The 11,617-nt window shown below is 38.7% G+C and overlaps 1 protein-coding gene across 1 annotated transcript in view; it reads right to left on the bottom strand.

Annotated features, from left to right (window-relative positions):
* Positions 1–8,117: 8,117 nt before the first annotated feature.
* TBC1D2B (TBC1 domain family member 2B) overlaps positions 8,118–11,617 on the bottom strand; it is an 81,429-nt gene continuing 77,929 nt past the window's right edge. The window contains exon 13 of the mRNA XM_075006868.1: positions 8,118–9,642. Coding sequence (XP_074862969.1) covers positions 9,447–9,642 — 196 coding nt within the window. The 3' untranslated portion in view covers positions 8,118–9,446. The remainder of the gene's footprint in view (positions 9,643–11,617) is intronic.

The raw sequence follows: 11,617 nt of genomic DNA, 5'->3' as shown, positions 1-11,617 counted from the left end.
TTGTCTAGCTGCCTCCTGTAAATAGTCTGACTTATTCATGACGACTACAACCCGCCCCCTTTAGCAACTGGTTTGACTATAACAGAGTTATTTTTGAGACTCTGTACAGCATTGTGTTGAACTCAGCTGAGATTATGTATCTCTCAGTGTTGTGTGCAAAAAATGTCAGCCTGTGCATGGTTGCAGAAGCATTGAATATAGAAGTCCAAACTGTCATTACAGCCAGCTAGGAGAGTTCACATAGAATTCTTCTTCTGGTGCTGGTAGTGGAGAATCTAGTGGGTCAGCTTGATCTTCATTATTGTGTTGGAAGTATACCCTCAGATGGAAACAGTGAAAAAAGCTTCTAGGTCACCACAAAGCTGTATCAAGTTCATAGGAGTGGTGGGGCAGAAATAAAGTCCCTGGGATAAGATAGATTCTGCTAGCATAAGCCTGTAGCTGGAAAGATTAACAATATTATCTGATGAGTTGGGACTGTTGTGGTTGTAGTTCCCTCTGGAATATAGTTTAGATATTTTATTATCCTCTTTCTTTTGTAGGGAGTAGACATGTGTAATAGGTGTTTTGTCTTGTATTATCAAAGTCCTGCAACGTAGCATCTTGTGTGGAAGTTTATTGATGAGTTTCAAAGTCAGAGACGTCATTCTTGATCCTCTCCTGATTTCCCAGCTGAATGAGCTCCTACACTTTAAGAGCCTGCTGTGCTCTGACAAAACTAACATCCTAGAACTGCCAGTGATGTGTGCTATTATGTCACTAACAAATAAAGCAATCACGCTCAGCATACAACTCTAACTTGCTGCATAACACTGTTGAAGGGAACAGCACAAGTGAAGGGAAACATGTTCAAAAGTGCCTGAATGACTTCAGGATCCTACATCCAATTTTCAGAAGTGATGTAGGCATTTCAGAATTTAATCTCATTAAAGTTCAGCTGAGCCTTAGACTGCTAATTTTTTAAAATGGACTTAGACAGATTTCCAAATTTATTTAGAACCCTACTCAGTATTTTCAAAAGCACTTAAACAGTTAGGTACCTAACACGTTTCAGTGGGAGTTAGGGCCAGATTTTCAAAGGTATTTAAAAATAACAGCAAGTCATGTAGCACCTTATAGACTAACCAATATTTTGGAGCATAAACTTTCGTGGGCAAAGACCCGCTTCATCAGATGCATGGGTTTAAATTTATAGGGCCATGAAAAGGAGAGTCCCAGTCAAGACAAGGGCCAGAGTTGAGAAGGTCAATTCAGTCATGGGGGATGTGACCCATTATCAGTAGCTAATGTAGAAGTGTGAAAAAAAATCAAGAGAGGAGAAACTGCCAGCCACTCGCAGTCTCTGTTCAATACTTGATGGTGTCAAATTTGCAAATGAACTGCAGCTCTGCAGTTTCTCTTTGGAGTCAAAGTCCCCTATACAGGTTAGGATCTTCACTCCCATTGAGATTATGGTAGTAGGTTAGATGCCTGACCAGTTTAGGGGTGTTTGAAAAGCCTGTAGACATCTAAAAACTTTGAAAAATCTAGTTCAACATGTGTGTTAAGAGTTTACATCTTCCAACTTCAAATACAATTTTGCATGTTCTTCGATAGACATTGCTGCATATCCTAGTACACCATACATAAAATCCCACCATTTCACTTCCGAAATAGCTTACTCTTACAGTCAGGGTGTGTCCACACTAGGAACGAAACTTCAAAGTTAAGCACTACATCGAAGTAGCCAGCAGAGAGTCTACACACATTTTCCTTACTTCCAAGTTGACTTCGAAGTAGGGAGCCCAGCTTCAAAGTCCTTACTCCATTCCCAGGAATGGAGTAGTGCCCTACTTCGAAGTTGAACTTCAAAGTAGGGTGTGTGCAGACATTCTACTTGAAGTTGTACTTCAAAGTAAGTAACTTTGAAGTTATTTCTGTAGTGTAGACACAGCCTCAGTGTAAGAAACACAGAATGGCTGCATTAGTGAAGGAAAATTAAATTACTGCAGAATAAAATTCTCTTCTTTCCCTCCTGCTTCCTGGGATCAATCACATCCACTCAGCTCTGATTGCAAAAAGGTTCCAACTTCAGATAGATGTTTTTCAAACTCAGTCTCTGATTATGAGTTTTTTCTGGGAAGCTTGATTAAAAGCCCTTTTAGCCATTTAAAACTTAAGAAAAAAGAGTAATTATGTTACTGCAAACAAGTGAACACAAAATAGAAGTTCAAAATATTTTAAAGAAGCAAATGGGGAAAATGGACACAAATCCAATTCCATGACCACCTCACAGACATTCTCTGCAGGTTTAATATATTCAAGTTTACAAAACAAATTTAAATCTTTAGATTGGTTTAAGTTGCTTATGCAGCTTTAAAGCCAGAGATCAGTGTAACTGTCAACTGGCTCCAAATATAATTTGAGGAAAAAGCTAAAAGCCTCAAATGTTGGTCAAGGACAGAAGATATGCATGCTGTCTTAAGCACTGAACTTATATTAGTGCTTGCATTCTCAGGCATGAAAATATATATTCAATCTACAGTACAAAAGTGTTCGAGTGAGTAATAACCATTATGTATGCAGGTCCATTTGAATGATAATCACATCCCACTAAAGTCTATCTTGGCTTCAGATTATAATATTGTACTAAGTTTTTTTACCTTCTTAGGTGACAGACTCATCCTACCCCACCCCCAGCTCTTAAGGCAAGAAGTTTGCATAAGAATACTCTAAGTGGGTGCTTTTTAATTAGCCAATACTAATTTAGGAAGGTCTATTATCTTATGTATGTGTATTATTTCTAAATTGGTGAAGAACTACTACTATTAGAAAAGGTCACATTCCTATGATCAGGGATCGATGCTCAGACAGCACAGTTTAAGAAATGCTATCCAAAACCAAAATTGGAGTCGGATGTTTGAGTATGGTTGATAAGCTGAGAAAAACAATATGATTGTCTTTTGTGGGCATTCATTCTGTTCTCTCCCTCATTCTTCATGGAAAAAAAGCAGCACTCAAGCGTGGGTTTTATTTATTATGAACTAAACTTGCAACTAGATGGAGACATCTAGTGGAAAGCATGGAGACATCAGGTGTTATGGTATGTGACGTGAATTCCAAAAATAATCCAAAGAGACAGAAAAATCAAACAGTGATCTAGCACAGCTGGGAAAATTAAATGATCAAGATAGCTCTAACTTTCAATAAAATCAAAACAAAAAGCAGTCAATAGCACTTTAAAGACTAGCAAAATAATTTATTAGGGCACCTAATTAGGTGCCCTAATAAATTATTTTGCTAGTCTTTAAAGTGCTACTTGACTGCTTTTTGTTTTGATAGTATATAAACTAGCACAGCTCCCTCTGTTACTTTTCAATAAAACGTTGTGTTAAGAATTTCACCAACCACAAAATATTTTTTTTTTTTTTGGCAGAGGGTAAAGCATGCACGAATTTACCTTTAGAGCCCACAGGCCACTAGCTAAGGCTCTGATCCAGCAAGGTATTTTAAACACAGCACATGCTTAAGTGTTTTGCTGAATCAATAAATACAATACCAAACCAGTATGTGCTAGAAGTGCAAACTTACATGTACTATTCTAGAGTTATAGATGTATTGCACTATAAGCAGGGGACGTCATTGTTGGATTTGTCAGAGGAAGGTGTGTACCTCTTTAAAGCAGGGGTGGGGAACTTTTTTGGGGGGTGGGAAGTGGTTTCCTATGCTGCTGAAAGGGAACGGCAGACGTATAGAGCAGCTTCCTCCTGGCACCAGGTGGAGCTTGTGGGCTAGATTCAGACAAACTTGCCTGGATCCAGCCTGCAAGGCTTAGAGGTCCCTCACTCCAGCCACATGTGGGGCCATGGGGCTGGGCCACCAGTGTGAGCTCCCCACTTTAGGGGCGGGGGGAGGAGCCCAGAGCCTCATGGGCCGGATCATAGAATCTTAGGGCTGGAAGGGACCTCTGGAGGTCATCTAGTCCAGCCCCCCTGCCTAAAGCAGGATCAACATTAAGTAAGTCATCCCAGACAGGACTGTCAAGCCGGGACTGAAAAACCTCTAAGGATGGAGATTCCATCACCTTTCTAGGCAACGCATTCCAGTGCTTCACCACCCTCCTGGTGAAATAGTTTTTCCTAATATCAAAACTACATCTCCTCCACTGGAACTTGAGACCATTGCTCTGTGTTCTGCCATCCATCATTACCGAGAACAGCCTCTCTCTGTCCTCTTTAGAGCCCCCCTTCCGGAAGTTGAAAGCTGCTATCAAACTCCCCTCACTGTTATCTTCTGCAAACTAAATAAGCCCAAATCCCTCAGCCTCTCCAAGCAACTGATCAGCCATGAGCTAGATTCTGCACAGGGGCTCTCCACTGCCGATTTAAAGGATCAAAAAGCAGCGTCCCCATCCATGCTGCTTCCCAGAGCTACCATTGGCCAGGAATGGCCATCTGTGGCCAACAGTAGATGCATCTGTACCTGTGAATGTGCTGGTAAATAAATGGCCAGTGGCCCTCCACAAGCTAATGCTGACAAACTGCATCCAGCCTGTGCGCTGCTTATTGCCCATCCCAGCGTCAAAGGAACAGAAATGGGGTCTGGCACAGCAGGGAGCCAATCCCTTTACCTTTATAACACCCCCAACTCTCTTTCAAGGGAGCGGATGGTGAAGTCCCAGGAGCAGGGGGTTAAGGATGAGAAGCCTCCCAGTCACATTGGAGATACATGAAAACAATCACAGAATTACTGTCACCGTACACCTTTTATCTGCTGAGTGTCAAACAGTTACAAAATAAAAGTTGTGGCCTAATTAAAACACATCCAGTGTGGCTCTTGTACTTCTGGCACAGCTGGGCTACCAACAAAACTGCATCAAATGCCAGTTATTTTAATTAACTCAGCCAAGATAATCTCAGTAAAATGATTTTCACACTCACATTGCTGTGTTTGCTTTCTCTTTCTTCAATCCAGAACAAGTGCAGTTAGACAATACTTGCGCCTTCCCTAGCAAAGTTTTCTCCACTAAAAGTCAAAATTGATTACTTGACTTTTAAAGGGACTAGAGTGTCAAAATGCATTCCTCTTCTAGAGTTTTAATGGCACCAACATCTGTTAAAAACAACTCAAACCAAATTAAAATGCAAAGTAATACATGGTTTATTTTTCTTTCAATCTTACAATAATCTTTAGCAAAACAAGATCAGTTAAGTACTGTGATTGAAAGTGATATATTGTACTATGCACCATTGAATTTGTTTATGAAATATGGCACTTAAGCTTTATTTTACATCTGTATATAGCTCCAGAGTAGAAAAACTTACTATTTTAATTTCTCAATAGTTTAACGTAACAAGCTCGTATGGGTCGTGACCATGACTTACTTGTCAAATTCAGGAGTGCTCTTTCAAACCACAAAATCCTCTTCCTTACTTCTCAGACACCCTGTAAGTGTACAGTACCTATTCACCTACAGAAGGACAATGAAAAAGTAAATTCTTTCTACTTAACTAAATACATACTTTTAACTGGTAAAAGAAAACAGCCAGTACTACTGGATTATAATACTGTGGGCACAGGTGGAGCTGGATTATTGTGCAGTAGTAAATCATAGCTAAGATGTATAGTGCTCCATATTTCACTGAATAACGTAACAGAAGATACAACATTTTTACAAGTAACTGGAGAGTTACTTTGTATACAGAATCATGCATAATATGGGTGAGTAGAATAATCCGCAGGATTTTAATGTGGTTTGGTTTACATCAACACAGGTAACAGGAGCCATGCATAACAAATACTTTGCACATATGTACATAAACTTGAAATTCTCTATTAAAAATAATGTAGGAGTGTTGTAATAAAGAGACATGAAGGCACTAAACAAGATCTTGAACATACAAAAAAGAAAGGGCATTTGGTCATCAACTTTATATTGATCTTTATTATTTTCATGAAGGGGTTCATTTCCAAATCAATGGCAGGGATGCACACAGGGATCCTCATGCACTGTTTTGAAATATTCCCCTGAATGTTAATGGTTTTTCCTCCACACATTCCACCTTTTGCAGATCACCAGATTGCTCTGTATTTGTCTGTTGTCACCTGTTAAAATACTGGATGTGTGTAACCTTGTATATGCATCTTAAAAGGTAAACATTATTGCAGATTAAGCAGCACTCAAAATCCATTAATCGCCTGCAGATCAGGATGGACAACAGCAAAACACGCTTCCCCTCCCACTGCCTCCTATTATATGCACCTTACTTCTGTCCTATAGGGACTTTGAGGATGAGAGTACAGTTCACTCTTTATTGCCTATTTAAATTTCTGGTCCTTCTGCCAAAGACATCAGCAAGGATGCCAACTCAGATGTAGCACCAGGCTATGGGGAACCTGACTGAAGCCACCAACTCATTTCATACACTGTGCCCAACAAAACAATCTGAACAAATGGTATCTTTGAGCATCCCACTTTTTGTGCATCAGATTTTATATACTTACAGTTCAAAACACTAAAACAGTCATTCAATGTTACTGTACAACTTTTAGACTCCAATAACATTTAATACAAATCACAGGAACACAAGAAATTAAATCTCACCACCAGCACATCATTTCTTGCAAGGAATAGGGCTGAAAAATTGCAAGTCAACTCCACTCCTCCACACCCTTGTCAGCTATGAAGAAGTTCTTGAACAGCGGTTGAAAAGTTAAGTCTTCTCTCCATCACCTGAGGACTTTTGTGCATTGTTTGAAAACATTTATAGCATCACAGAACTGGTCTATAATGAAGGCTCAAAATAGCAGTATCTACACAAGTGGTAGGCTAGTAAAATGTTCCAAACTAGTCTTTTCAATGTTGCAATACAAAAGAAGAACTTAAATAAGTTTACAAATGGACGGATTTCATTTAACACTTGAAAACAATTACTTTAAAAAAGAAGAGACACAGATCTGGTTAGAGACCAGCTCCTTCAAGACACTGACAGTATACAATCAGAAAATCTACAAAGTTGGTCTGATTTGTGTACTTAAATGTTAATTGTAGAAGTATAATAGGAATGCAGAATGTGCAATAATATGAAAAACTTGCCTAGTAAATTCAAGTGTAAAAGGCAAGAGGTGGAAATCAGAAATTTGCTGTTTGTACTCTGTATACTATGTTTTAAAACACAACTGAAATCACATTGAAGATCATTTCAGGTTTCTCTAATAAGCATAAGGGCTCACTGCTTATTTGAAATTACATCTTGCTAGTTAAACAGTTCTTCAATATACGGCTAACCAAGATTTTCAAATTGTATGATATGCGTTGATCTTGTCCTGTTTAGGCATAACACTACACAATCTCTCTGCAAGGGATATGTTTACTTAAAAGCAAAATATCTTTAACCAAAGCTTCAGTTAAGACAATATAAATTTAAAAAAAAATTGTGAAACTCAGATCAATCTCACCTCTCCAACAGTAGTCTAATTTTTTTTTGACATGAATAGGAATGCAATAGAAAAAGTCCCATCCAATTCTAAATAGAATGTTATTGCAAGGTGACACTTCAAACCACTACCGCAATCCTCAATGTTTTACTGCCAGAGAAATGAAAAAAAACAAACAAACCAGAAAGCTCTTTAATGACTTTTGTTTGAATCCTAGTTTTAATTCCTCACAAAAGTAAAGTTAATAAGATACTCTGATGATGAAGTTGGCAAAGAAGATTATAATCAAACCTAAACAGAATTAGAACAAAAAGAAAAATCCATCAGGTCCTCTAACACATTTTCTCAGAGTATACATCACATAGGCTTTGGCCACACTTGGCAAAACTTCGAAATGGCCACGCTAATGGCCAAATTGAAGAATACTAATGAGGCACTGAACTGAATATTCAGCACCTCATTAGCATTTGCATGCTGCCGGCCACGGTACTTTGAAAGCACCACTTCGAACGTGTGCGGCTACACGGGGGTCCTTTTCGAGGGGATTTCAAAATGTGCAGGGTCCTTTCAAAAAGGACCCCCATGTAGCTGCATGCATTCGAAAGTGACACTTTCAAAGTGCCGTGGTCAGCAGCGTGCAAATGCTAATGAGGTGCTGAATATTCAATTCAGTGCCTCATTAGTATTCTTCAATTTGGCCATTAGCATGGCCATTTCAAAGTTTTGCCAAGTGTGGCCACAGCCAAAGTGAAATAACAGTGGTATCCAACAAGCTTTTCATAGTCAAAGCCAGAGACAATGCTAAGTGAATAATTCTGTTTCATGAGCTCTCTGATGGATAAACATACATCTGGCACTCAGAACAGCTATGTATTTAGGAATGTGTTGTATGGCTCATTTCCATAAAAAAAGTTTAATCAACTCCATCACTTGCTCTGTGGTCTTTAGGTTTCTTTGATGCATTGCTTAACATTTATTTTTGTTTTTAAGGATACTGTAATATATACATTGCAAAGTATAGTTAATATTCATGAAGAAAGTTGATCACTTGAGTGCTTTTCTAAAATCTAAACACCATCCCAGCGAATAAGTCCCCAAGCAGGGAGAGGAATAGGACTTCACGAAAAACAAATGTTACAGTGTAAGCAAGGGAATATTTGCTACATCTTGTGGGACTCCTGTGGTGAACTCCACTCTCCTTAACAGCTGCTTGTCATTTTTTGTGAAGTTGTGACCAGAAGAAAAACAAAAAGATTAAATGGTAGAACTTAATGGATATTTCCCTTTGTGTTAAGGGGAATTTGATAATATAAAACAGCTGTTCAAAATAAATACTGCAACATATTTTTGCACTGTAATTAAAGTATTCTGTAAGATTAAATGAGTATTTGTTCGCTATTTTAAGTATATGTACATACAAAAACATTTTCTTTTCTAGCTATCCCATTTTCATGCTGCCTATAAAGAAACAGAGCAACATGAAAGCTCTTGCTGTGTTCCATTCCATACCTCTCAGCATTTTCATGAATAAATTGGCCATTCTTGGTGTTGCAGCTATCAAAGCCAGATTTGTGCATCTGACAAACCAAAAAATTATGTCCTTCTGTGTTGCTGGGCTGTGCTAGAAAAATGTGTAACCGTGTTCAAACAATGTACAAGTTCAGAAATGAGGCAAAATGGTAGATTAAAAGACAAACAACTTTCTATACTACTTCACTTATAGGCACCGTAAGGGGGGCACTTGAAAAGAACAACTGGCAGCTCAGCTGTTTAACTGAAAGAGATACTAATTTTTAAGTGCTCTCTACAACTCCATGAACACAGAATGTAAACAGAACTGTTTGGCCTCCGATATAAAACAATGCTTTTGAAAGAAAGTGCTGAGGTTTGGAAATCTGTCCTGCATATTTCCAAATGCTACTATTTAACATTCAGTTTTAAAGGATTAATAAAATAGAAGTGTACTTGATGTTAACCCACTCAATAAGCTTTGGTCACGATTTCAGAAGACTGTAAGTCCATGAATTTTCTCAGCTATCTTCTTCATCATCACTGATAAGGTCCCTTTTATCTAGGTTGGTCTCCCGTTCACGGAGGAAGTCCTCACGAATGGCTTCAAGTTCCGTTAGTTCCAAGCGCACTTTCTCCAGGTGGTATGTTCTCCTGTTCCTGATCTGACGCAGCGGGAAAGGATTCAGATCTCCAAAAGCAATGCTGATCAATTTCCTGAAAGATTACCTAGCATTAGTCAATCACCACTGGATCCATGGCTTTTAATGGCAGTTTTAAGCTTCATTCACTTTAGTGCTTTATACATGCTGTGAAATAAATCCCTGGGACAGCTCTCCCCATGTGCCCAGTGTGCCTTAAATGAAGTGCTGAAATTTCAAAGTAGCTTTGAGCCCCACTACCCAAGCCCCTCCCCTGCCCCAAAGCCAGGTATCCCCCAGTCTCCCACTCACTCCATCCTCCTCCCACAAGCCAGGCACCCCCAGCCCTGATCTAACTCCATCCTTCCCCTCCCCTCCCCAACCCACACTCCCTCCCCTTTGCAGGAGGCAGATAGCTCCATGTAGGTCTTCTGTTTATAGCGGCTGTGCTGGGCTGACCATGTAAAATGGCAGAGGCTGAAAGCCAGGAGCAAGTTTGGCTTTTTCTTTGGGTGGGGAGAATGATGCGGGGGGGAGGCAGGCTGGATCACTTCGTGTCCCCTCTTGAATTTCTTCATGCCCCCACCCCAAGGGGGCAGGCCCCCAATTTGGGAAACCATATCTTAAATGCTGGCCAGACAACAGAAGCAGCTGCCAAGTCTACACCACACTATGGCTTTAAAAGACATTGAAACATTGTGAGCAGATGTAACCAAGCTTTGATTAATGACATTTTCACCAACCAGAGTGGTTACTGAATATTCACTTCCTAAACATTCCTTCTTTCAGGTCTTCTGCTTTAGACCTGTTGAAATTAATAGTGTGCTATATTCCCTTGAGAAGACTGGCATTAGGTTACTGAAAAAGTCTGAATGCATTAAACTTTCAAAGTACACAGGCTACAAACTACACTCACATTCTGCATCTCAAGTGGCTCCAGAAAGTACTCTGTCAGTTCTCTTACACAAAAAATTACTGTGTTCTATATAGTCTGTTCTTGTAGGAGAATAAACCATATTGCTGATCTGCAACTGTGATAAAACTGATTCTATCTGAAGTTCTCGTTGTCCCGAATATCTCATTCTAGCTCCTGATAAATTGAGCTGACATTCAGTTTTAAAGGATTAATAAAACGGAAGTGTGTTTGATGTTAACCCACTCAGTAAACTTTTTACAATTCCAAAAGATTGCAGGTCTTCTACTGAAATTAATTAGCCTCCCTGAAGATGGTCTGCAGTTCACAGATTGAAAGGCTGAGCTTCCCCTACCTTCATAGTTTATAGGGTTCAGAAGACTTACATATTAAAACAATTTCCTTGTTTCTATGCAAAGAAAAATAAATCTCACTAAATATATATTCTAAAACAGGTGCTCTGAGGGACAGTTTTTAACATAGTGAGGCAATTAGGCGTACAACTAATTTTCCTATACATTAATCTGAAGTTCCATCAATGCACGATACTCAGGACTTTTCCAGTTAGGCAGTTTAAATTTCAGAAATATTTTAGTAGGAATTAATAATTCCAGCCTATTGAAAATGTTTGTTATCATTTAGCTTTACAAGTCCAAAATTATTTTTAAAAATATATTTTTTGTAAAATGGTGAACTTGAAAGACTAGAAGGACAAGAATCATGTACCTCACTTTAGGAAGATGGAATTTTAAACCAATTCATCTTAAATCAACAAGGTGACACTGTACTATGATAAACTACACAAGTGTCAATTGTAAAGTCAAATACAAAGTGGTATTTAAAGAACCAGAACACAATGTTATACATTATGAAGCTTTTGTACACCAACATGTGTTTTAATTAAATAATCAGAGAATGCCAACCTGTCACCCCCAATGTAAAAGGAATATAATTAGAAAAAGGTACATAGTTGGTGCCCTAAGTTTTACAGACAAACCAACCTGATTTAGCAAACATGCCTTGGTAATACAAAAAAGTCTTCTGTGGAAACTGGAGTAATAAAATTTTAGAAGTCAAAATTGAATTCCATCACCTGGTCTTATGCACATTTGTACAAAAACTAAGGTACAGATTTATA

This window comes from Carettochelys insculpta, chromosome 12, assembly GCF_033958435.1.
Source record: "Carettochelys insculpta isolate YL-2023 chromosome 12, ASM3395843v1, whole genome shotgun sequence".
NCBI lineage: Eukaryota > Metazoa > Chordata > Testudines > Carettochelyidae > Carettochelys > Carettochelys insculpta.
This window is presented reverse-complemented; position numbering and strand designations above follow the sequence as displayed.